Genomic DNA, 26,556 nt, shown 5'->3' on the forward strand with positions numbered 1-26,556 from the left:
TTGTGTTACTTGAAATACTAGTCTCAACCATATTATGGTAGTTTGTTGCTCTGTGATTATAGGTTCATTGGAAGATTTTCATTATGAACCCATGAAAAGTTTCCTTTTAACCTTTATTAACGGAAACAATGTTTTCACCTACTGGTAACCAGTCTACTCAGTAGTAAGCAGTTGTATTCTGCTTTTCTCATATATTGTTTCATATACACATTTCCATTCACTTATGGTTCATGACCACCTTGTTTTAGCAGTTAAAAATGTATTGCCACGAACAACTTTGTATATATATTATTTTGTCCTTTGGGTTATTTCCTTATAATATGTGTCAAGATAGAATTTCTGACTCAAAGGATGAGGGATGTTCTATAAAGTTTATTAATAGAGCAGATTATACTCCACCTGTGCTCATAAAAATGATGAACCAGTTTCTCGGCATTCCCACCAATTTCTCACTTTTAATTTCCTATCTTTCTTTGATCATTTGTGAAGCGCAAAGAGCACATGTGAGTCTATATTACATAGTAAAATATTAGGCAAGAAGTTACTCTGGAAGACATTATGTGTCTTTTTGTGGCATGACTTCAGTGTTAACCTGGCTTTAGTCTTTGTAATCTCACTGGTTAAATTTTTTTCAAAAAGTGTTTTTTCTTTGCTATTTGCAGTAATACATTTACAAATGAGAAAATGAAAATAGAAGAGCAAATAAAGAAAGGGAAAGAGCAATATGAAGAGATTCTTCAAAGAGCTGTGGCTGCAGAGGTGAGCCCAGTTCCACGGGGTGACCAACAGTAGGACAGGAGTCCTTGTTTGCTTGTGTTTAATTGCAAATGAAGCATAACAGCATTTATTGCCATTTTTGTTATTCTAGTTTTAAATACAAAAGTTTTAATTCATGTTCACCCAAGTGACATTACAACATAACCAAGTTCCTGTGATTCTGTCCTTGTGTGTCATTTAGGAAGAAACTTCAAAGTGGTTTAGAATGTTTAAGTTTCAACAATTTAAAATAGTTTCAGATTTTCAGTTTTAAAATACTTAAATGTTCTCTAATCTAATGGTAGGTATCTGTGCTTGAAAACGGGAGGGAGATGGAAGTGTATAAGTTACGGATCATGGAATCACAGGCAGAAGGGTATCTGAAGACCCTGAAGCAGTTGAGCAGGTACTGTGTGGCATTATGGGTGTATTTCCCAGCATGCAATTTAGCAAATAAAAGTTACAGATGATTTGAGAAAAAAATTTATAGTGGGCAGGACCATTTTATTTTTAATAGTTATACAATTAATACATGTTCAGTTGTAGAAAAATCAAAACACAAACAAATGATAAAAATTATCCATAATTCTAAGTTGAGGTATAAGTAATTAATATTTTGGAATAAATTCATTAACTAATTGAAAAAAATGAAAATTTGTATATCTTTTTCACTAAGTAGTATAGGAAACTTCCTTTCACATCAGTAATTAACTTTCTCCAGCCTAATTTTTTTTTTTTTTTAATATATCTTTATTGATTTCAGAGAGAGGAAAGGAGAGGGAGAGAGAGAGAGAGAAACATCAGTGGTGAGAGAGTCATTGATTGAGCCCCCAACCCGGGCATGTGCCCTGACCGGGAATCGAATCCTGATCGCCTGGATCCTAGGTCGACGCTCAGTGGCTGAGCCACGCCCGGTCGGGCTCCAGCCTAATTTTGAAAGGAAGTTTCCAGCATACACAGATGATGCATCCTGATGGGTCAGACATCACTGCGGTGGGGTAGTGGTGGTGTTTGCACATGTTGTTAATAAAAGCAGCACTACAGCAGGTATCCTTGCAGCTAAATTTTTATGCACATTATTAATCATTTCCATGCAATAAATTTCTGGAATGAAAATCACATTTTCAAAGCTTTTAAACATTTTGCCAAATTGCCTTCCCTAAGCACAGTTACTTAATCCTTGTAGTAGAGCATGGTAGTGTCACTTCAGAGGATATTCATGGCTCTTCACTTTTTCAACTCTCCTTAACCTTTACCTGTATTGCTTTGTTTTTAGAATACGGTTTACCTGGGACTCCTCAAGGGTCTCTTGCAGTCTAGCACTTAGCACTTTTCTATATGGATTTTTACACCTGAGATTACTTTTCCTCTGTTTTTTTACTGTGTTCCACACACACAGGTTTTAGTTTTTTAACCCCAGGTTTTTCATCCTTTCTACTGCTTTTTTACTTAATTTCAACCCTTCCACACTGAACCAGAGTTTCTGTGGGTCATGGAAAACAGTTTTAATGGCTAGCTCTTTATTTCTTCATTTTCATGATTTAGTTTTTTTTACATGCGAAGACCTTTCTGATTGAAGGTAAACTAATCTGAATCAGATTACAGGACTAGTACAGCTGAGGTAGAGACCACGTGGTGTTCAAATGCAGTGTTGAGCACTCGCCATGCGCTGTGCCGTGTGGGCATCTACGAAACAGACATGTCTCCAACCTCATTTTATCTAGTAGTGTCCACTTCCTTAGTGTGCCTCAGAGTACACCAACTTCTTTCTTAGGAATTCTGCGCCAACTCTGCCCATTCCACCAGAGAACACAGAAGGCATCAAAGGGATGTCCTGGGTTTTCTTCACAATGTCTCATGAGAACTGAGTCACGGATTGGTAGTGTTTCTGATGTTCTCTATTGAGGAGCAGGAAGCATGTGTCTCTCAGTAGACCAAGTTCGTGAGGCCCTGAGGTCATACATCTGTTGGAGACTTCAGGTCCCACCCTTTATCTTACACTAAGGTGGGAATCAGGGCTTTATTGGAATGTTTTAAGTGTCCCAGACTGCTGTTCTGTTTAATGCACAAACAGCCTTTAATGTTAAACACGGGCATCAGAATGAAGGCAGCCAAACACTCAAATTTGGGGGGAAATGAAAATTCAGGAGAATACTTGCTCTCTGTGCACCAGTTTTGGGGCTTGGGTTAGATCAATCATTAAAGTTTTCTAAAGTGTCTCTAGAGGTGTTTGTAAGATACACAGTTCTTTAAAAACAGTTGCATTTTTGTGCATGATCATGTGAAATGTATCTTTCATGTTTAAATGTTTATTTTCATTTGTACTTTAGTGCTTTCAATTTTTAAAAATATTTTAAAGTGGACATTAAGCAGTTTCATGTTTTTCTCCTTTTTCAGTGATTCTGCAGCATATCCTGACCTGGAGTCTGACGTACATTCATGGGAATCATTTCTTTCTGATGTTAGAAAAGAAATTGACAAAGCTGAGGTAAGTTGTAAAATATTTTATAATTCTGCCAAAGTCTATATAATAGTTATAATTTCCAAGCAGCTAGAGTCAAATTGAAATGGTTCCTTTTTTGAGCTGTTAAAAAGAATAAATACCTTTGTTGAAATTTTAAGGATTTTTCCATGAAAGTAATGATATTTTCTTAATTGTCTTAAACTCTGCCCTTGATTGCTAAGATTAGAGCAGTTATTTTTGATCAGGCTGCAGAGCATCTGGTTAATGAGCTCTTATTTTGAACTTCTTTCCTTACAAGAAATAATTGTTTTAATACCTTGTGTTTCAGTTATGTTTCTTCGAAAATTGTTGACCATTTTTAATGTATAGTAAGAAATATAGTATTCATTGTCGATTGTGGTTTTCCCTTGGAATTTGTTAGAAAAACTTAACCCCTTTTCTTCTACCTACAGTCTCAGTTTGAAGAACAAATTAAGGCAATTAAAAATGGTTCTCGGCTCAGTGAGCTTCCTAAAGTGCAGATTTCTGAGCTTTCACGTCCTGCCTATAGCACAGTAAGTCTGTCATCTTCTTTTCGAAGGAACGCAAACAGAACATAATGAGCCACATTTCTTTCTTAATTGGCCAGGGTAGCTGGTGGTGTTTTCTGGGAGTGGGGATGGGATGGATTTATAATTGCCTCAATGTTTTCATTATTGGTGCTACTGACTAACCTTTTAAGCATTATGATGAACGTTCTTAAATAAATAGAAGACATTCTTTCTACATTAGGGTCTAAGGAGAGGACTAAGGTAAACACACTGCTGGTACATCTCCCCTTTCCTTTCTGGATGCTGGTGTGTGTGTGTGTGTTTCCCTGCATTTGAACAAATACTCCAGGTGTAGCAGGTGCCTATGATTCAGAAATAGGTTATTCCTCGATGTGTAGAGAAAGGCATAAGACCACAGTCTGGAAATTAAGATTTGTTTTCTTGTTAAATACGAGAAAAACTGGCATATCACATTTCACTGCTGGTTTGAGGTATATGCTGAATCTTCTGAATAACAGTGATTGCCAAACCTTGTCTTGTTGTTTTAAAATATGCAGCACAGTAAAGAAAAGCATTAATTTTACTTTATGGACTTTAAAATATGGCTAAACCTAGTATTCCTTTATTCTGGCATATATATTTTTTATTTGGACATACCAAATGCTCAGTAAATACTAAATTGGAAATCAGTTAAGCCCAGGGGAGATGGGACCATAAGAATTTAAAGAAGGACTCTATTCAAGAGCCCTGGCTGGGTGACTCAGTTGGTTAGAGCATCATCCCAATATGCTAAGGTTTTGGGTTCGATCTCTGGTCAGGGCACATACAAGAATCAACCAATGAATATATCAGTAAGCGGAACAACAAATCGATGTTTCTCTCCCTCCCCATCTCTCTATTTCCCTCTTTCCTCTCTCTCTCAAATCAATAAATAAATAAAAATTTTTAGAGTTGATTAGAGATAGGTTTCGGGATGTTTTGACACAACGTTGAAATCTTCCAATTCTGAAATAGTATATATTTCACCATCCTGCTACTGCCAGATCTTTGCTTGGCTGTTGCCCAACCTGGGACACCGTCCTCACTCTCTGCATCCTGCTTTCCCCTGAAGCCTGGTTGGGGCTGCCCTCATTTGCCCCACCCCATGACCTTCTACTGTATGCATTCATCTCCTTAACTTACATGGCAGGCTCCCTGCAGTCAGGAGCCTGATCTCAAATGTCTTCTCATCAGAACATTGCACATTAAACATTCAAACTTAATGAATTCATCTTGGGGAAAAAACAACTATTTTTAAAACATTAGAACAGCCAGCTTGAACCGAGTAAAATATTCTTTTGAGATCCAAAGATTTTCCTCCACTGAAAGTTTTTTCTCTCCATTGAAATGTGTAAGAAATAGAGTTTTATTTAGAAGTAAATTAAAGATCACTTACCATTTACAGTTTTTCCAAGTTCTGATAGCAGATATGGAGGGGGAAAGAGATATCAGTAGAATATTTTGCTATTAACTTTTAATTCTAGTTTATGTAATTTTATAAATACTCAAAAGAATTTTAACATCCAGAACCCTGGGAACTCTCATTGTGCCAAGTGCTTGAACAATAAAGTATCCCTAAAAATCATTTCCTCTGTGTCATCCCTCCCCCATTCATCCGTTGGGCATTTAGTGGTGATCAAGATTAGTCTGTGCCCTCAGAGTGCCTATGGGTTTGGAGTCGGAGTGCACCAAGGGTTTTCGTAGGCTCACAGAATTTTGTAGCAGTATAAATAAGGGACACTAACCTAAGCTAGAGGTCTAGGCCTCTGCAGAAGCTTCCCGGTTGGAGGTCTCAGTGAGTCCGAGATCCAGAAGAGGAATTAACCAGGGAGGACGTGGTGGGTGGGCCTGTGAGGAAGGCTGGATTAATGATGTCTAGAGGGCCAGAGCGTCTCAACTGGAAGAAAACCATATTTGGAGGCTGTAAAAAAGAGAGTGAATACACCGCTTTCGTGTGTAAAAGAAGTTTAGTGTGACAGCGGGGCGAGAGTAAGGAGAGGAAGATTATCAAGTACCCAGGACCATAACGCACACGCAGCCTCACTCTGTGCGGCGGGGCCAGCAGCATAGACTTTTCCTCAGGTCCCTAGTGGGAACTCGTGTGGGTTTCAAGTAAGGGGATGACACCGGCTTTGCACTTGATGACGGTCAGCCTGACTACAACGTGGGGAAGTGGGAGAGGGCCCGAGGTATTCCTGGTGACCAGTTATTAGCTCATTGCCACCAGCCAGGGAATGGTGGTGGGGGTGGGGCAGGAGAACAGATCCAAGAGGCTGGAGATACAGTTGAAAGAGCTGTGCTGCCCATGAGATTGGGGCTCAGTGTGCACGTGTTGGAAAGTCAAGGACAAATGCGGATTCCTGTTGGTGACGACGCGGGTACTAGATGAAGAGAAGCAGAGTGAGGATACTGTGCTGAGTCTAGTTTTGAAGACATTGAGTTTGAGTGGCCCAGCAACCACCCAAGTGGATTTGTCCATTAGAAGTTTGGATTTGTAGAGTTGGGTCTCAGGAAAATATTCTAGACTGGAATCTTTAAAAAGGGGGCATCAGCAGCAGCAAGCACACAGTCACTGAGGCCTGAGAGAATGGAGATGGGTAACTTGAGGCAGAGATCAGGCCATCACGAGGAGTTTCAACACTTAGGCCTGCAGGGAGCTGAGAAGAGAGGTGGGAGGGAGGCCAGCAGCATCTAGGTGTCCCTGGGGCTTAGTGATGGAGACTATTGGTGGCCTGGGCAAGGGCAGTTTTGGGGAGTGTTAGAACAGCTGTTTGGTTTGTCAGCCACAAAGGGTAGCTGGGAAGGGAGTGGGATTCCATTAGAGGTGAAGGGGGAAAGTGGGTAGGTGCAGTGTTCTTTTTCAGGCAATGTTTCTGATTTTACAGAGAAGGTAAGAAGTATAAAGGGTCATATAGGAGTCAGAGTCCATCCCTTTCTAACAGCTAACAGGTTATGTTACAATCAGTAATTTTTTTTAAACAAAAACAATTTATTGTATTCAAGTTTTCTATGCAGTTGAGCACCCTGGTTTTATCATAGTCATGCTTAGTTATCAGTCTTTGTCCATGGATGTTTCTCTAAGTACTACTATGGTGTATTCCTCACAGATTCGCCCAAAGTCACTTCCTGAGACTTCAGGTCACGATGATCAGGGTCCTCAGGATCCCTCAACTTCTGCAAGTCATGGGACCAGAAACCACACAGCGGTTCCCAAGGATTTAAGTCTGGTCTCTGCCAATGATCACCCAGTGGGGGCTTCCTCTCCACCGCTGCCAGCATCCCCCTCCAGTCAGCTGGAAGTCGCCCAGCTGCCAGAGTGTGAGAGTGCTGGCAAGGCAGCTCAGTCAAAACAAAGCCTCATGGCTGATCAGAAACTGCCTGTTCCTCCAGGACCCACTACCCGTCTAAGCCAGTCTCCAAAAAAGCCGTTCAATAGTATCATCGAGCACCTGTCAGTGGTGTTCCCCTGTTACAACAGGTACAGATGTAGAATGTTAGTGACTCTGTTAAGTACTTTTATTAAACTGTTTCCTGGTCAGATGTAATTATGGCCAATTAGGGACTGATATGGAAAGGATTGCATAATTGTTTTATTCAGAAAGAAAAGTGCTATATTTTCTTTTGTAAGCATAGAGTTTAGCGTTTTCAAATACATTTTTAATGTGCATATGTAGGTTGAGAACTCTGAACACTAATCAGAATCATGGCAGTTTACTAAGATTTTGATGATACCAGTAACATGCTCCAACACCGGTTGAACTACTGAGTGAACCGCACATCACTGGTTTTATATAATTCGGGAAAACTTGAGGCATATAAATTAAGGTAGCAGCAGTTCACCTTGTGGGACAACACCTCTGACTGTCAGAGGTGTGAGGTTGAAAAGACTGGGTTTAATTTGGTGGTGAATCAGGTGTGTGGGCAGGTTACAAAGGGAATCCTTGTGTGGAGGGGGAAGGGGGGCTGCTTTTACCTGAGTTCTCAATCTGCGCGTCAGTAGGGCTTCTCCTTGAGCTTGGCCTTGCTCCCCAGGTTGGTGTGAGGAGGCAGAGATGCTCCTTGTCTCAGATGAGGTAGACAGAATATCTCCAGAATAAAGCTAGGAAGAAAGGATTCCGCATCCAGGATGGACCCTCTCCACCTCCCATGTTATTTCTGTCTTTGATACAATATTAATTACAGTCCCTGAATTTATATATTTGAAACAAAGTAGTCATTAAATTGTGACTGGCCAGAATTGATGTTTTGCATCTACGGGAACAGCCCTGCCCATTGGAAAGGGAGTGTTCAGTCTGCACTTGGGGTCTTTAGCCCCATGGGCCACAGTGTGAGAAGAGTGGTAGGTTCTCTCAAGAGCAGTTGCCCTGCCAGTTGTAAAAATATTCAAGTTGAAACTACTAAAAGTACTTCACAAATGAAATTGTTTGCAGTCCTGGCTAAATTTGGCAAAGTTAACCTAATAGAAATGCATCTTAATTTTCTGAAAGTTAAACCATTTAGGCTACTAGTGATACAATATCAAGTTCCTGTCGATTATTCACCGTCAGTCACCATCCACTGTGTGCTTGTGAAACATTCAGGCTGTGAAAACCTCATGGGTTAGATCTTTAAGGGAGGGAGTCGGGAAAGCTGGTTTCCTCTGTCAAGTCAGAGCCAGTGGTGTCTGGTCGTTAGGGATGGTGCATAATAGATGCATAAAGCCAGGTGTCTGAGTGGGACGGCTCCCCCATCTGTGAAATTCTGTTGCAGTAAGCATATAGACACAGTATTGGAATTTTCATAAAATAACTCTGCTATTTTATGTACAGTTATTACTATTATCTGCCTGTTCATTTTGTTTATGTGTATTTGTTTCTCTTAGCTGTTGGGCTGATACTGGCACATAATACTTCTCAGCAGTAGAAAATTTTGACTTTCTGCTGTCATTTCTCCCTACTTTTCCTTCAGCACCGAGCTTGCTGGATTTATTAAAAAAGTGCGAAACAAAAGCAAGAATTCGCTCTCAGGACTGAGCATTGATGAAATTGTCCAGAGGGTGACAAAACACATTCTAGATGAACAAAAAAACCTACAGGTCAGTGTTCCATCCAGATACAGTAAAATGTCCCACTTTATCCATGTCTGGGTATAAAATGTGAGAATTACAAAAACAAAAACAGGCTTCAACCAAAATGTGAGCAATTTACTAAAGACAGCAGAAACTTTGGGTACCTGAACCTTCTTCCACACCTGCATTATCTCCGTAGCCAAGTCCAGGACAGGACAGGAGGCCATCTGAGCCCAGCTCTGCTGCTGCCATGACTAGAGCCACCCAGGGCCCTCCCTCTGTGATTGCTGGACCGTCACCCAAAACCCAGGGGCAGAGGGCAGACAGCGTCTCTGTGAGTGGTTTATATATGACTAGTCAGCTGTGTTTTAATGAAGAGCATTGTGAATCCATGATTCAGCCTTATTTTTCTCAGTTTTAGACCTAATTCATTATCCTATTAGGACATCAGTGAACGGCGGGGTCATTGTCTCTGCTTTTTTGGGTGCCTTGGGGTGCTGCAGAGAGAAGCCCCTGCCCAAGGGACAAGCAGAGCTCCGTCTGAGCTTGCTGCAGGCCCTGGCCCTGCAAGCAGGCAGACAAGTCAGTCTTTTATCAAGTGTGGCATTTTGAATATCTAGGAAGACTGATTTTTGGATAACTTTCTTTTGTGTGACCAGGGGCTTTGGAATCACACACTCGGTTCCATCACTTTGGAACCTGAGCTCGAATCTTATCTGCTGTTTAGTTGTGGTTGGGATGAAGCTGCCACAGAATCACTGGATACCTTATCAGCAACTCAGGCCTTCAGATCTGCCCCACTCCCTGACTTTGATCCCACTGCCAGGGCTGCATTCATTCACCCCCTGCACATTTTATGGGGCACCGTTTCGGGGCCACAGTTCCTTGTCATCTGCTAAGGACAGATGAACAAGGCTCGTTTCCTGCCTTCAGGGTGATCAGTGAAGAGGGGGGGTGAGGGTGGAAATTAATGATGCCGTGTGGGGCAGGGCTGTGAGCTGGAGGACTTCATGCCAGTGCCTTTGGGTGGCACTTGGGCTCTGCTGTCACATGGAGACCCTGTCTGTGCTCACGCGGCTGTGATCTGCTGCAGCCCACACCCTCCCATTCATCTCTGTCCCCACACCCACACTGGCCCTGACCACGAGTGTTTGCTGACAGGGATATGCTGAGTGAGCCGTTTGTTTTGTTTGATTTGCACAAGTATTCCACATTCATAGAAACTTAAGAAAATAGCAGAGAGAAAAAGTAAACCTCTTTTAACCAACAGTAACTACAGTTACCATTTTACATCTTTCCAGACTCCTTTCTAGGCATCACTGTATACACATTCTCTGTTTTTAAAAAAATGAGTTGTATGGTCATATGATGCTTACTGTTGTAATCTGCTTTTATTCAGAGAGCTGTTGTGACCAGCTTTTTATGTCGGGATTATGGACTTCCCTAGAGTTTAATGGGCCACAGTAGTCTGTAGCATGAATGTATTAGAACTTACATTCATGTTCCCAGCTGCTGAGAATTAGCTGCATGACCAGTTTGTGATTTTCAGCTAGTCCCATACTTAAGTGTGGGGTGGGATGAACAGACAGACACTTGGGTATTTTACCAGGAAATCCGTTAACCATATAAAACATTCTTTTCTCTGAGAAAATGAGAATTTTAAAAGTTTTCTTTTGTACATTTGTTTTTTCCTGGGAAATGCTGTTTAAAAATAAGTTGTCTACTTAGCTGTGAATGGGAATAATTTGCCACTAATAAGAGCAAAAGCATTTGAAGGCCACTTGTAGAAAGAGTTTATGTAGTAGAAAGGAATTTAATGATTTATTATTCAGCTACATTTGTTTCCACAGACACTGAGTGCACTTTCCTGTGAAATATGCCATGAGGTGTTCAAATCCAAAAATGTGCGTGTGCTGAAATGTGGACACAAGTTTCACCGAGGGGTAAGCATTTGTTCTAGCCATCCTCATATCACGCATTTAGACTCTGAAGTGTTTTGAAAACAAAAGAGATTTCTTTTTCCTGGGTATCAATATGTCCTGTTTTTAAAGTACTTCCCCTGTAACCTCCTGTGTAGTGTCACTGCCCCTGTTTCTAGTACTGGTGCTGTGGGAAGGGGACAGGCCTCCTAAGCCCTGGGCTGTGCAGCTTGCACCGCCCTTCCCACCCTCAGTCTCTGGGCACAATGGGATCTGTGGGCAAGGTTGGTGCTGACATTGAGAGCAGTGTCAGCGCCTTGACAGGTGATTTCTTATACACACGAAACTACACACTACTCACTAGGCAAGGTTAACATTTCACAGGAGAAAAACAACCTAACTGGTACGTTGGGCCTGGGCCTGGCATATTCTGGCTTATACCCTTCTGGGATTTGTGCGTAACTGTTTTGGCATTTGGGGTGCTATGAGCATTTGTCCTATACCCCTGATGCTGGGTTAGAAGAGATCAGAGCTCTGCTCCATCAGCTTATGAATCCCTGAGAAGGGGAAGAAGTACAGTCAGGAGGGGTGCAATCTGGCGCGTGGCACATGGCCTGCCTCCGTTGGGCGTAGGGCTGTCGTGCTTGGGCTCAGACTTCACACGCACCCAGCTCTGTGGTGGCGGCAGGCCAGCAATGGGACCACGGTGAGTAGACAGGCTTTAGTCAAGACTGCGGGTATGCCTGGCCAGGCGTGGCTCGGCGGTTGAGCGTCGACCTAGGATCCGGGCGATCGGGGTTCGATTCCTGGTCAGGGCATATGCCTGGTTGCAGGCTTGATCAATGATTCTCTCATCATCGATGTTTCTCTCTCTCTCTCTCCCCCTCTCCCTTCCTCTCTCTGAAATCAATAAAGATATATTTTTTAAAAAAAGACTGCAGGTATGCAGGCTGGTGGGGTGTACGGGGACCAAGGTCAGGCAGATAGGGAATGGATGAGTCCAAGGGCCATGAAAATGCCAGCTCTAGAAGGGGGCAGCTAAAGCACCAAGACTGGAGCTGGGGTAGGGCGGGGGAGGAGGCAGGAGGCCATCCCCTGAGGTCAGGTCAGAGCCCCAGAGTTCATGGGCAGATCCTGAGGCGGGGCTGTTCCCTGGGGCTTGGCCACTGTCCCAGCCTGAGCAGCGCAGTGTCCCTGTTGGGCAGCTCTAGGCCCCCTCACTCAGAGGTGAAGTTCGCCATGTCTGCTGAGGAGCAGCACGGAGCTCGGGCCCCATGCGCTCCCGAAGGCACTGACTGACTTCCTTTCCCTTCCAGTGCATGAAGCAGTGTCTGAAAGGCCAGAGCACCTGCCCGGCCTGTGGCGACCACGGCCTCCCGTCAGAAGAGTAGCCCAGCCTCTGGAAGAGGCTGCCGGTGCCCTAGGCAGTCACAGCCCACCCAGGGTCACACACCGGTGTGTTGAAACAGAAGAGTAACAATATACACCTTTGGTATAAAAGGCAAACATTTGAAGATTCTTTGCACTATCCAGCACTAATAAGTGGGAATCTTTAACATAGTTGATAGTAATTTCCCCTCTGATGAAACACATGGGTAACAGTGAGATGGTGGCCGACAGAAGTGAGAGTGGCCACACTCACGTAGGCTGGGCTGCGGCGCCACTCTGAGGCACAGGCTCCTTCGGGAAGTCAAGAGCGCCTCGGAGCTGAACTTGAATTCTTGACCTGTTCAAGTACCCAGCTTAAAGTTTCCCCAAGAGTCAGTATTCCTGAAAATATGCCAGAATTTTTCCTCAAAGATTCTGCATTTTAAAAATGGGCTTAAGCAAACCACATTTTAATCATTTGTAGTTAATGTTAAAATATTGGCTGAATTAGACCAAAAGATTCAAATCTCATGTGAAACGTGTGATTTTGACTATTCATTTCATTATTTCATTTCCCAAAAGTAGATTTGTAAAGTGCTTATTTGTTGTCTTGTGAAAATATAAGCTGAGTTTTGAAAATTTATTACAAAACACTTTCTGATATCAGCCAAGACTTTTTGCCCCTGGCACCGAGGCTCCATAGTCTCCGTTGCCCAGCCTCCCCCTCGGAAGCTACTTTCTGGCTCCCTCACCCTTCTCCGTAGTGGCAACTGCCCTGCTTCAGGATAGACAGCTAGTGTCTAGGCGTCTCCCCATAGCTCACAGCAGGCACTGTGGGGATCACCGTCGTTCCCCTTCCCTGCCCCACCACCAAAAAGAGAGTCGTATGTGAATGACAGTCCCAAGGTGTCCCTGCTGCACTCATCCCGTGTTTGCCGTTTGTGTGAGAAATGCATGCACTCTTGTACTAACCCTAGTAGAAACTGTTTAAAATTAGTTCTCTTTAGTGACCTATGGACAGTGGTAAATGTAGAAACATGAATTCTGGATGCATTCCATTTCTCTCGACAGGAAGGATCAATAGATTTTCCAGTGTATTATTTGTTCCCTGAGAAGCTCAGTCCCAAGTTCATGAGCTGGTCTGTCGCCCTCCTCTGCCTTGCTCCTTGAGTTTTGATGTCTCGGTGGATTAGGCATAGACACTTATTCCCTGTTTTGGAACAGATTCTCCACGTGGGTCCCTAACACATTGTCTGCATGTTCCTAATGGCCGAGAGCTGTAGATGGATATGGAGGGACCAGTGTGCAGCAGCAGGTACAGAGGAAAAGCAGAGCAGCTGGGAAGTGAGGGAGCGTGTTTTGTACAGAGCTTCAGACTTGTGTGAACATGCCTTACACGTCCTGTGTCAATAAAGAGCATTTTAAAATGGCATCAGTCCACTAGCGTGCTGATTCGTTTGTAATCAGATGGTGTGGGAAAGCGTTCTCCTCGAAAATTCAAGACACCTGTGTTCTGCTCACATTTTAACCGTGACTTCATCAGGAGAGAAGAGCCATGCTTGTCTGAGGAGTCTAACCAAGGGCCTTGGAACGTTTTAGAGTCTGGATCAAAACCTTTCTTTGTGCCCAAGTAAAGGTTTACAAGATTGGCTATTTAAATTTATGAATGGGAAGTTTACACACCAGTGATAGAAAGTTTACTGTTTAGGCAACAGTAAGAGATTTTTCATATGAACACATATAAGAATATTGAATTTAATCAAGCTGCATTCCTCAGCACTGATTTTTTTGTGAGGCACGTGTGGATCTGTGGACTCCTGAGGCTGATCAGTAGGGTTTCCCTTTGTGAGGACTTTCTGGGTATGCTGAGCACTATTGTACGTTTTTAATCTGGTAGCATTTAAATTCAGAATAATGTGTAACTTAAAGCAATGGCTATTCCTAAGAGTTTAGATTATTTTCCCTGCCGAACAGCTTAATCTACGCTATAAATAATGGATAACCCAACATAAAATGAAATTGCGCCCTAGCAATACAAAGTGTTACTACACTTTTAAGGTAATTTCAAAGCCTATGTAGTGGAGGCAGGTGTGCAAAGTGATCACCACCACAAAACTGAAGCAATGGAACTATTTTAGGTAGTTTTTAAATCAGACTACCCTCTCTGGAGAAATGGGTGAAAGGAAATAGAAGAGACAGTAACAAGGATGGAAATTTCTTTCGACAAGATACTTGCTGGTAAGGCTGGTGGAAAGCACAGGCAGTGACGTGGATAAGATGGGCTTGTCAGAACCAGCACCCAAACACCTGCAGCACGACCCTTCGTGAAAGAAACGGGAAGTGTGTTTAGGTTTTAAACTATTAAAATTTAATAAAACTTTATTAAAACAATAATTACAAAGAATCGATAATCAGTCACATCTAAGGTCTTATTTTCTCTTCGCTCTGACTCGATCCACCAAGGGGAGATGTCCGCCTTGTGTCACCATCTGCCTTAAGTGCTTTGCCCAGAACCATGGGCAAAGCCTGGAAACTGAAAACAAGTATGTGTAGAGTACCTACTACGTGCGCTGGACTAGATGTTTTGATACAGCAGTGAACAGAGAGACAAGGACCCCCTGAGACTTATCTTCCCGTTGAGTAGACAGTGACAAATATAGTTTCACGTGGTGAGAAGGGCTTTCCTTGAAGCAGCAGCAAGGGAGGGAAGGAGATTAATAGTAAAATTTGTACCAAGTGTTCAGTGTCGTGATGAAGGGATTATATGCTAGTGATTGTGGTCCAGCCTGGGCCTGAGTTGCACGGGAGGGGTCTGGTGGCCCCGTGTGAGGCTGGAGTCGATTCGGAAGTGGATCAGTGTAGCCCGGACAAGTGTGATCCAGTGGAGGAAAGAACAAGAAGAAACTAAGTCTCCTTGGAGATTCTGAGAAATAAGTTTGTCCCTGAAATCTCCTTGAGGTGACTTGGGGACATTATAATTCTACAGCAAAGGATAACTGCATCTGTGGCGAGCAGTTTTGAGGCAGCTTTTCAGTCCGTTTGGGTTAGGTCCCCAGCTGTGTGGTTGGCTCGGGGGGGGGGGGGGATTGTACTGGAGCGTGTTGTGGAAAAGGCGAGAGCCCAGCTCCCCAGGTTGGGGTGAGAACTGTCTGTCACTCCAGTGTTGCTCCAGGTTATACTGCCTCTTCCCATCTCCCCTTTAAAAGTGGCAGAAAAGGAAAAACCAAAACCAAAACGTTATCAGGAACTAAATAGCACTAGTAAACGACAAAACCCTAAGGAGACAGCCATCAGTAATCTGAAAAAAAGCTTTTAACTACACTAAGAGTAATAGTTTGGAATGTACAAATGGAAAAAAATGAACCTCAACCTCCCTTCATACATAAACATGAGCTCCAAACGGATCCTGGTCTTAACTATGAAAAGTAAAGTAATAAAGTTCTACAGAGAACAGTCTTCCTGGCCTTGGAACCGGCAAAGGTTGGTTAGGATGCAAAAGGCACTACCTGTAAGGATAAAAGTCTGATAAATTGTCATTACAGTGGAGAATTCTAAGTCAAGTTACCGTTGACTGAAAAGCCCGGCCAGGAAGTGGAAGAAATCCAGCGAAGGATTCCCAAAACAACTGTCACATTCCTGTAAGAAAAAGATAATTGTTTAGAAATGAGCAAAAGATTTGGTTAGGCACTTCACAAATATTCAGATGGTTTATTGGCATTTTGATAGCCAAGTTTGCTCAGTATCCATCATGAGGGACATACAAATTAAAGCCACAGTGAGATACCACCAGATGTCCACCAGGATGGCTGAAATCATAAAAGACTGACCGTACCAAGCGTTAGGATGTGGAGCACTGGACTTCCATCTGCTGGTGGCTGCGGGGACTGGTACGGCCGTGGTGGGAGCATTTACTAAAGCTGATACTGTAGTGCCTGTGACGGGGCCTCTCTGCCACGCATGCGTGTGGTGTGCAGGTATCTTCATACCGGCTTCAGCCTCCCACTAGAAACAACCCGTGTCCGTCCACAGGGGAATGGGCAGGTTGGTGCGGCCATCGTACAATGGGACGCTGCTACACCCAGCACCACTGGCGCACAAACGCGGCGGGGCCAAAGCAGCGAAGTGCGGGTCTATTTATGCCAACTTCAAGAACAGGAAACTGGTGGGAGAGGTCGGAGTCGTGGTTGCCTCAGGTGAGGCTCCAGGCGAGGCAGGGCTCGAGGCTGCCCACGGAGCTCTGGCAGTGTCTGTAGCCCAGTGACAGACACTGATAGACACCTGGGTCCAGGAGGCATATTGGTTACCATGGGCCCTGGGCAAAGCTGGACCTGTGCACAGCCCTCAGCTGTGAGCCCGGATTCCCACTGGAGGGAGGGAGGCCTGGAGCGGCCCTAACGCCCCACCGCAGAACAGGTCTTCCTCCCAGCAGTGACCTCAGCGGTTCTTCAGGAAGCTGCTCTGTAGGGTAGCAAAGAATGAGATGCCAAACTTTCTATTGCTGCCAAACCCAGAGAGAAAGCCAAAGACTGCACCTTGGCGGGCGGGTGGTCCAAGCTGTCCTGGAGTTGCCTGGTACTGGCAAGTGGACATCTACGTCACAAGGACCGGTTTGACCACGTCTGGGCCCAGGTGAGGTCTGGGCTGCTGGAGTAGGCTCTGCTGGCCCCAGGAACAAGAGCCAGCTATTCAGCTTTCAGGAATTTTGCTAGCTGGCTGTTCAACACAACTATTAAAAATTGAATTATATAAACACGATTAAATAAATTCTATAAAAAGCAAAGGCAGCTGTTTCCTGTTACAGTATTATTGCCTGTGCTCGGGGTTATTGATGCATAATGGTACCTGGGTGGTGGAAATGCTGTATAGTGGGATTCTGTGCCTCTCCTCCCACCTCTGCGCAATGGAGGGAGTCTGCACCACAGAAGCTGACAAATCTCCCTGTTCAGGCTTCTCCCCCACCACTGCCCTCCACCCCGGAGAATCTGATGGCACTGGAGGTGCCTTTTACGCCTTTCTCATTTCACGTGTGACATGGTGATTAGGGGACTTGAACACCTGAAACCACCTGAGATGATTTCTGCTGAGCGAGCTCCACCCTACTGCTCTATTTGACAAGGATCCTCCTCTCGCTGCCATGGGTGCCTTTGCTCTCCCTGGGCCTGGGCCCCATCCTGCTGGGTCTGGTTCCCTTTCACTGCCATCCTGGGAAGAAGACACTGCGGTGCCCGGGGCATCCTGGCCCAGGAAGTCTGCCTCCTAGTAGTTCCTGCTCGGCCCCTCCCAGCAGCAGCCTTGTGCCCCTCACCCCTGGCCCCACTGCAGGTCCTCTGCTGCAAACCGAAAACCACCGGAGGCGCGGAGGCTTGGCCTGCCTGCCTCCCTCCAGGCCCTGCCTCAGCAGCGAGCAGGTAAGTCCAGAGCGGGTGTGCCTCAGGTGCCAAACAGGCGTGAGGATGCCACCAAGCCAGAGGCCACTGTTACCTCTGGAGGGAGGACGGGCTGGAGATTGGGCCAGCCCTGGGCTTACCCCAGCCTCACCTGGGGCGGCGGGGTGGGGGGTGGGGAGGGGGCGTTATTACTGCCTCTGGCAGGCACTTCAAAGGGAAAGGCTTGCTCTTTCTAACTGGTGTTCCTGTGTCAGACAGAGGTGTCATTGTTTCCGCAGAGACCTCGGGACCGGGTGAATAAGCGCCATTCTGTTTCCTAACTTTTCTCTCCACTCTCCAGAAGTTATGTGTGAAGGCATTTTGCCTAATTCCTCCGGCACTCCCTCAGCTTCTGTTTATTTGGCGTGATCGAAAGGGCTTAATTTAGATCTCCCTGCCCCCAGTTCCAAGAAATCTGCCACCAGCTCCCGCTCCGTGTCCTGAAGTGCCACCCCATTCCAGCGGGGTGAGCCAACAGCCTCCGAAAAAAGAAAGCGATTGAACAGATTGACATTGTGCTTCCAGACGCCGGCTGCTGCCCCAGCGCCAGCAGGACTCCGGCCTCTGCTGGGGCCTCGGGGCCGAGTTGCTTCTGCTGCCAGTTTCAGAGGCCAGACCTTTGCAGGCTGAGGCTTAGCACTCGCTGCAATGCTTTCTTGTGAGATGTGGCCGCCAGGCCGTTTCCTGGGCCTTGAGGAGACTGCTGAGCCTACATCTCCTTGCCCTCCTTGGCCCCAGTGGGGACTTCCAGGGCAGAGGGACCCCCCCACTACCTTCCCGCCTCCCCGGGAGCCTCAGTGACCCCAGCTGTGCTGTGCTGGGATGAGCCACATGGCCCTGGTCGTTCGAAGGGCCTTTGTGTGTTCAGCAATGCACCGCCTCTTAACATCCACAGGCGGCACTGCTCGGGCTGGAGCACGGAACAGGAGATGCGAGGCCCATCCTCAAGTCCTCAGCTTTCCACAGGGGAGACCGCCACCGACTACCCTAGTCAGATACAGGGCATGTCAGCGGGGACGGAAGGAAAAGGGAACAGGAAAGGGAAGAGGGAGTGTGGGGGGAGGCCGGGGAAGGCAGCATTGGAGCCCAGCCCTGGAGGAGGCAGGAGGCACCTGCGGGGGGAGGGGCAGGCTGGAGGCCCAGGCAGAGTGAAAGCAAGGACAGGGCGTGCCAGGGGCAGAGCAAGGAGGCCAGTGTTACCCTTGATCAGGTGAACTGTGCAGAGGTAGGGGGTCGCCAGGGCAGGGACAGGGCACTCCAGGACAGGACAGCGGGCGAGGCCTTGGGCCTGAGACCAGCTGATGTGGAAGCACATCAACACCTGGCCGCAGTACAGCTGGCTGGAGAGCCTTGTAAATGTTTGTTCTGCTGTGGGCTTGGAGTCGCAGGGACTGGCCTGGGGGGCAGCAAGTGGGCATTTCTGATGCAGTTTCAACTGGTTTGCATCAGCCTCCTCACTGAACCTGTGCTTCCACTTGACGACACTCCCATTCTGCAGTCACCTGGAATCTTGGACTCACGCCCCGCAGACCCACCTCAGTGGACCTGCCCTACAGGGCAGCGGGGACACCAGTGAGCCCCTGTATCACTACCACCCCCAGCCCAGGTCATCGGCCTCATTCTCACTTCACTTCCTCACACCTGGCCTTGCTGTAGCCCAGACCTGCCCTGGCCTGCAAAAGCCGCCCCTTCCGGCGTTCCTACTGGGGCCAAGATACCCCCATTTCCCCTCTCACCCTGACAGGTCCCTGCTCCCTGCATTCCTTTAGCAGTGCGGTCTTGGTAAATCATTTAATGTCTTAGAGCCTCAGTTTCCATGTCCACACAACAGGGTTAAGTGAGTGTGCCTTGCATATAGTAGCTGCTCAATAAACAGATTACTTTTACCCTGTTTTACAGACAAGGAAACAATCTAAAAGGTTAAAGAACTTCCCCAAGGTCACATAGCTAGAAAGTGGATTTAACCTACCCTTGCCTGAGTCAGAGGCCTGAGAAGTCCTGCTGACACCTCTGTTCCATGTATATTCCCTGAAGCACCTAACGGGGCCTCCTGCTTAGAAAACAAGAACTTACCATCCCAACATAATGAATAAGTGGGGGAAGTGTGTGTCCTCACTTCCAAGACCAATGAATATTTTCCTCTGTGTTTCTGCAATTTTTTTCCTCAAGCGGGCAAAGATTTTAGATTTGTTTGAACTTCTGATACCCAGCTCTCTGCTATCCTAGCATGTTCTCCCCGTGCCACACTTTGAGAGGCAGGCCTCTTCTGCCCCAAGAGGCCCTGCCAGCCCACCTGAGGCAGGTCAGCGAGCCTTCTGGAGTGGCTGCCCTGCAGGACAAAGACACGAGCCTGTGCCCCTGGCAGATGGCCTGGGGAGGCCAGGGGGCGGGCAGGGGAGGGAAGGAAAGTGACTGTGCAGAATGGAATCCGCTGCTTGGCTCCAAGTTCCTGCTGCTCCGACCCAAAGCCTTTCAGGCTCTGCCAGCCTGCGGACCAAGTCCCATAAAGTAGAGCCCAAGAGCTCCTAATATGGCAGTCCCACCTCTGGGCTAGCGCAGGGGGGGGGGGGGGCGCTCCCTGGGGCGCAGCCCTGCCGCTCTGGGGCCTGCCTTTTCCTCTGCACTTCTCAGCTCCTCCCTCCCTCCCTCCTTCCCTCCATTCCTCCCAGCCTCCCCCCTCCCTGCCCGGGCCTCTGGATGGGAGCTGCGCTGTGGGCAGTGGGGGGGCCTGTGGAGCAGCCCCAAGTCTGCTCATCTGAGGAGCCCCAGGGTGTGAGGATGAGGGGCCTGCCAAGCACTGGCCCTGATGGCATAAAAGGGGACAGCACAGGACCCAGGGGAGCCCGGGGCTCAGAGCAATGCCAGAAACTCCTGCCTCTTGCCAGTGTCACCTCACTGACCCCAAAACAGCCTCTAATGCTGAGGAAGCACCAGAGGAGAACCTGACTGTGGTTATGTCTTGCGTGTTTGTTCCACTGACTGTGGGACGCTCCTTGGTTCTTGTGTTTGTTCCACTGACTGTGGGACGCTCCTTGGTTCTTGTGTTTGTTCCACTGACTGTGGGACGCTCCTTGGTTCTCGTGATGTGTTTGTGGGTGTGGAGGAAGCAGGAGGCGGCGAGGTCATCGCGAGGTCCCCACCAAACGGCCCTGGGTGGGTACACACCCAAAGGAACTTGAAATGCGTCAACTCCTGGCTCAGCGTGGGGAGTATTGCTCACCTCGCTTCCCCACGGCCTGACCCACAACAGGCAGAAGGGGAAGAGCCTGACTGGGACCCGAGTGGAGGGGGCTGAACACTCGCCCCATGGGCCTGTTCAGGGAGCACCACTCCGGCCTGGGCTGGTCCCAGGCCCATGCCCGCGGGGACATGCCTGAACTAGAACTCCCCTGTGGGGCACTTCCTCCAGAGGACAGGACCCTCGGGGATATCCAGAGATGTCCGCACTCGCTGGGAGTTTGCCGCCCGTGCTTGTGTTCCTCGGCTCACACACAGGCTGGGGCCCGTCCTGGCTCAGTGGTTCTCAGCCGTGACGACACCAGAACCTCTGGAAGCATTTAAGTAACTACAACCAGGGCCCCCGGACCAGCTGAGTCAGACCTCAGGGCGAGACCCTCATTACGGACTGAATGGTGTTTCCCCCACATTCATCTGTGCGGCCTTCACCCCGGTGTGACTGTATTAGGAAGTAGGGCCTTCGAGGTAATTTAGGTTAAACGAGGTCGTCAGCGTGGGGCCCGATCCAACAGGACTGTGGTATTTTGTTATGGCAGCCCGAGCAAACTCAGTCCAGCATCAGCACATTTCCTTTTTAAAAATAACTCGGGCTAGTCTAGGTTTCTTGCATCTCCAAATACAATTCAGAAGCAGGTTGTCGTTTTTCTACATAAAGCCTGCTGGGGGCTTTGAGATTGCATTGAATCTATGGGTCAATTTTGGAAGAATCGACGGCGTTGATTATTGTAATTTCTGAACATGATTTCTCTCCATTTATTTACATCATTTTGAATTTCATCAGTGTTTTATAGTTTTCACTTGGTCTTTCATATCTTTCATTAAATGTAATCCTAAGTATCCTATTATTTTGATACTACTGAAAATGCTATCTTTTTAAACTTTATTTTCCAAGTGTTTTTGCTGATACACAGAAATACAAGTTTCATATATTGACCTCGTATTCTGCAATCTTGATAAATGTTATTGTTTTTTATTCCTTAGATGCTTCTATGTAGATGATCATGTCTGCAAATAGAGACAATTACACTTCTTTCCTCCCAATCTTGTGCCTTATTAGTTTTTTAATACACTGGCCAGGATCTCCAGTAACAGACACTCTGACCCTATTCCCAGTTTTGGGGAAAATAATTTAGCTTTTCACCACTAAGTCTGAAGCTGCCTAGAGGTTTTCATAGGTGCCCTTTATCCAGGTAAGAAAGTTTCCTAGTTTGTCGACAGTTTTTAAAAATTAATAATAGCCTGGTCATGCGTGGCTCAGCGGTTGAGCGTCGACCTAGGATCCAGGCAATCGGGGTTTGATTCCCGGTCAGGGCACATGCCCGGGTTGCGGGCTCGATCCCCAGTCGGGGGCGTGCAGGAGGCAGCCAATCAATGACTCTCTCATCATTGATGTTTCTCTCTCCCCCGCCCTCTCCTTTCCTCTCTCTGAAATCAGTAAAGATATATTTTAAAAATAAATAAAATTATTAATAGATGTTGAATTTCATTGATTTTTTTATTCTGTTAATGTGGTAAATCACATTGATTTTCAGATGTTGACCTTTCAATAAACCCTATTTGTTTATGATGTATATTTATATATTGCTGTGTTATATTTGATAATATTCTCTTGAAGAGTTTTCCATCTATGTTCACAAGGGACTCGCAATTTCTTTGTTGGAATGCCTTCGTCAGGATGTGGCATCAGGGTTTTGTTGACTTCATGAAATGAGGTGTAAAATGTTCCCTTTATTTTTATGTTTTATTATTATTTTTAAAAATACATCTTTATTGATTTCAGAGAGAGGAAAGGAGAGAGATAGACAGAAGCATCAATGATGAGAGAGTCACTGGGGATCGAGCCCACAACCCGGGCATGTGCCCTGACCAGGAATTGAACCTCGATCTCCTGGATCCTAGGTCGATGCTCGACTGCTGAGCCACACCCGGCCAGGCCTTTTCTTTTTTAAAAAAATATCTTCATTGATTTCAGAGAGAGAGGAAGGGGGGCGGGGAGAAAAACATCAGTGATGAGAGTCACTGAGCGGCTGTCTCCTGCACGCCCCCTGCTGGGGATCGAGCTCGCAACCCGGGCGTGTGCCCTGACTGGGAATCGAGCCCCGATCACCTGGATCCTAGGTCAACACTCGACCACTGAGCCACGCTGGCTGGGCTAAAACGTTCCCTTTTCTGAAGGAGTTTGTGAGTGTTGGTACTATTTCTTCAGTATGTTTGATAATTTCAATTATTCTCCTTGGACAAGCTTTTTATAATGAATATGTTTCATACATATAGGACCATTCCAATTTTTCATGTCTTCTTGAGTCAGTTATGATAATTTGTGTGCTTCAAAGAATTTTTCCAGTTCATCTAAATTGTTGAATTTGTTGAAATAAAATTGTTTCAGTATTTTATTATCCTTTTACTATCTGAAGAACCTGTAGATATTTATTCATTTCTACTATTGGTTATTTGTATTTTCTTATACGTTAGGATGGTCAGTTTAACAATTTCACCAATCTTTTCAAAGAACCAACTTTTGGCTTTGCTATTTTTTCTGCTGTTTGTTGCTATACTTTTTCTAGCTGCTTAGTTAGATCACTGGTTTTAAATTTATTGTCTTTTCTTTATATGCATTTAAGTTATAAATTTTCCTCTAAAGTGTGTTTAAGCTGCATCTTACTACTATTATTTAGGAGCGTGTTTAATTTCCAGTAACTGGAGTTTTTCTAAATATCTTACTGTGATTTATTGCTTAATTACGTTGAATTATTGTGGTCTAATATAATTCCATTGTGATCTGAGAACATACTTTGTATGGTTTGAATCCTTTCAAATGTATTGAGATTTGTTTTATGGTGCAGCTTATGAATTAGCTTGGTGAATATACTAAGTGGCTTGAGTCTGTGTGACCAGAGGGGGATCTGAAACATTGTCAAAGAGGAAGGTAGGGACACACCTGCGCCCAAGGAGCTCAGGGCTGCTGAAGCCTGGAGCGTGAGGCTGGGAGGGGGGCGGGCCCTTGGGCGAGGAGGTAGGAGCCTCATCCTGTCGGAAACGTGGTGCTGTCCCCCCCAGAACGGGTGTTTTAAAGATAGATGAAGGTGGTTTTGGTTGTTATGACGACTGGGAGTCAGGTGGTGAGGGCCAGGGACATGAGACACTGTGCCGTGAGCCAGGTGATTCCCGAGTGACGGCTGGTCCCTCGCCCAGTAAGACTGCCCAAGGTCCCACCAGACTCAGTCCGCAATCAGCGCTGCCATCCAAGGACACAAGTCACGTGTCACACGTCACATTTAAAATTTTCTAGTAGCTACATTAAAAAAGTGAAAAATATAATTATATCCAAAATATTATTTTAACATATACTCAAAATAAACATTATTAATGAGATTACCTATTTTTTAATAATTCTAAGTCCAATCTACAGCATCCAGAGTAGCCACGTGGCTAGTGGCTGTGGCTACCGAATTGGACAGTACAGGCTGAGACCTCACTTCATTTTTGTATAAACACCAGGCCTCTTTTGAATTTTATGTATTTGGATTTTCCAGGAATGCTGTTACTGTGCAAACAGAGGGTTGAGGTTTGCCTGTACTGTTTTTTCTGGAACTTGACCAAGAGTTGTTCACCATTTGGGGAAGTGATGTCATCCCGCAGCACCACCGTTCCTGCTCTTCGAGTCAGCGCAGCCTACACTGGCATCATGTGACAGCAACGTGGCTGTCACGTTCATGGTGATTCTACCTGTGGCCACAGGCACTGCGGTTTCCCTCCTGAGGCTTCTAGTTGTGTCGAGCATATTACTCTTTAGCACGTTACTTTTGTTTCTTCTTTGTATTATAGCTGAGCATTGTTGATTTTTTAAAAACGAGTGTAGGTAGCTTGTGTATGTACATTTCTTATCAGGTTTACTAGAGGAGATAGTGAAACATTCAACTAATATTAAACTGCTAATCATGAAAATATTGGCTATAAGTAAAATTATAAAAAATACTAGTTATAAAAAGGGATTTTTGGGTCCCCACAGTAGAGCAGGGGCCCCCATTTAGGTTTCTGTCATCTCTCCCTGTCTGGAAGCAAAATGGAAACCAGAACTAGTCTCTTCATAGGGATGGGAAAAGGCAGACAACTTGCTTTATTTGCTTTATATATGAGAGTCACACCAGAACCTGCGGATCGCAGAAAACTCCATGATGCCATCAGATCATTTTACAAGGTAAAGAGCTCTTCCCAGAAAATAAGTCCTGTCATGTAAAATGACTTTGTAAATGCCACTTTTTTCTTACTAAGCCAAATATTTACTTTAAAATGGCATTCCCTCCTTTCACCCCTCTTGTTGGAGTCCATTTCCTGGTCTTAATCTAATTGCAGCCCCGCGTATCCCGAGTCCCGCCGAGACCTCCCCCGGGCCTCACAGCTGGCGGGCAGTCCGTGGTCAGCTGAAGAGCGAGATTAGCCGACCAAGTCACAGCGTTCTCTGTAGGAAAACACATTTTCTGCTTTTACATTTTTCTCAATGGCAGCAAAAAGACCACTCACTAGCACAGATGTAGTAACGAGTTGGATCGCATGAAAATTTATTTTTAGAATGTTACCAACATAGTTCAGAAATTCTCAGGCCCTTCCATGTTGGCTTCTAGTCTGTTTTCCCCTAAAGTGATTTCAGGGGCCATGAAGACGGGCTGTCGGCTCGACAGGGTCCTGGTCACCAGCACAATGCCTGCCCCACAGTGGTGCGTGAGCGGTGATCGTTGACTAAGTGGCTCTCTTTGTATCTGCCTCCGTTTCACATTTTGAAGGAATAATAATACTGGTCACCATTTACCCAGCACTTTTTATGGACCAACCTGGTGCCAGGTGTTTGGATCTTCGCGGGCGGGAACTGCTGTCCATGTTTTACAGGTGGGGAAAGGTCTGAAGCACCTATTTGCTAGAGGCGGGCCTGGGACTTACACGAAGTCTAAGTAAATGCGGGTTGAGCTCATTTAGGTTTTGACTCATCGCTTCTTCTAAACAACGGCCAACAGGCTGTGTAACCGCAGGTTGATGACCTCACCGGTTCTTCCTGGGCAGCTTCGCCTTGTTCAATAAACATTTGGAGAGTACCTGCCCCCTGCAAGGCCAGGACACTTACAGAAGTTTCCCATGCTCGCCGTGGGCCCAGGGGCAGGGCTGGGCAGCTCGTTCCCCACAGATGGCTGCTCCATGTCTGGGGGAAGTTAGACAGCTGTCAGAACGGAGTCCTCGGTGAGTGACACTCCTCGGTGAGTGACGCTTCAGGCCCCAGCACACGCCCAGGTCCTCCCCCGGCCCAGCTTCGGGTGGGCTCTCTCCGTGGTGATTGACTGTGGCCCCCTGGACTTTTAAAAGCCAAGGTCGAGAACCAGGGTACCCCTGGGGTAAGGTGCTGCAATTAATCACATGCAAATCAGGCCCGGAGGGGCTTTCCTGAGAAGCACCTGGTTACCCCCCTCCCTGCAGTTTGGGGCTGTTTGGGGAGTCACAGTGGCTGAGAGTACGAGCTCCAGCACTTACCACTAGGTGACCTTTCCACGCCTCAGTCTCCTCAGGACCACACAGAGTAATGTGTTTCTTGTGTCTGTAGCTATTTATCTGTGGCCATGTACCTTGATTATAAGATACAAGTGTCATATGGCAGCTTCTAGAAACCTTCCTTAATAGAGCCGGCACCTGGCCTCGGCCCTTTTTTCTGCCTTCCTTTCCCCCATCCTGCTAGAATTCGATGTGGTGGCTGGAACTGGCTCTCTCAGGCCAAGACAAGGGCCAC

General features: G+C 46.1%; 1 protein-coding gene across 6 annotated transcripts in view; it reads left to right on the forward strand.

The window, feature by feature from the left end:
• Nucleotides 1-13,555, forward strand: part of TTC3 (tetratricopeptide repeat domain 3) — a 96,127-nt gene extending 82,572 nt beyond the window's left edge. For 4 of the 6 annotated variants that reach the window (XM_087818405.1, XM_087818404.1, XM_016220673.2 and 1 more), the window contains 7 exons: nucleotides 663-759; nucleotides 1,062-1,162; nucleotides 3,154-3,244; nucleotides 3,673-3,774; nucleotides 6,897-7,267; nucleotides 8,737-8,863; nucleotides 9,036-9,272. In XM_087818405.1, the coding sequence (XP_087674531.1) occupies nucleotides 663-759; nucleotides 1,062-1,162; nucleotides 3,154-3,244; nucleotides 3,673-3,774; nucleotides 6,897-7,267; nucleotides 8,737-8,863; nucleotides 9,036-9,257 (1,111 nt within the window). In that variant the 3' untranslated portion in view covers nucleotides 9,258-9,272. Of the gene's footprint in view, nucleotides 1-662; nucleotides 760-1,061; nucleotides 1,163-3,153; nucleotides 3,245-3,672; nucleotides 3,775-6,896; nucleotides 7,268-8,736; nucleotides 8,864-9,035; nucleotides 9,273-10,686; nucleotides 10,780-12,071 lie in introns of those variants that run through there. The other 2 variants (XM_087818406.1, XM_016220677.2) reach the window with 2 other exon arrangements.
• The last annotated feature ends 13,001 nt before the right edge of the window (nucleotides 13,556-26,556 follow it).

Source organism: Miniopterus natalensis, chromosome 6, assembly GCF_054644295.1.
Source record: "Miniopterus natalensis isolate mMinNat1 chromosome 6, mMinNat1.hap1, whole genome shotgun sequence".
In the NCBI taxonomy this organism is placed as follows: domain Eukaryota; kingdom Metazoa; phylum Chordata; class Mammalia; order Chiroptera; family Miniopteridae; genus Miniopterus; species Miniopterus natalensis.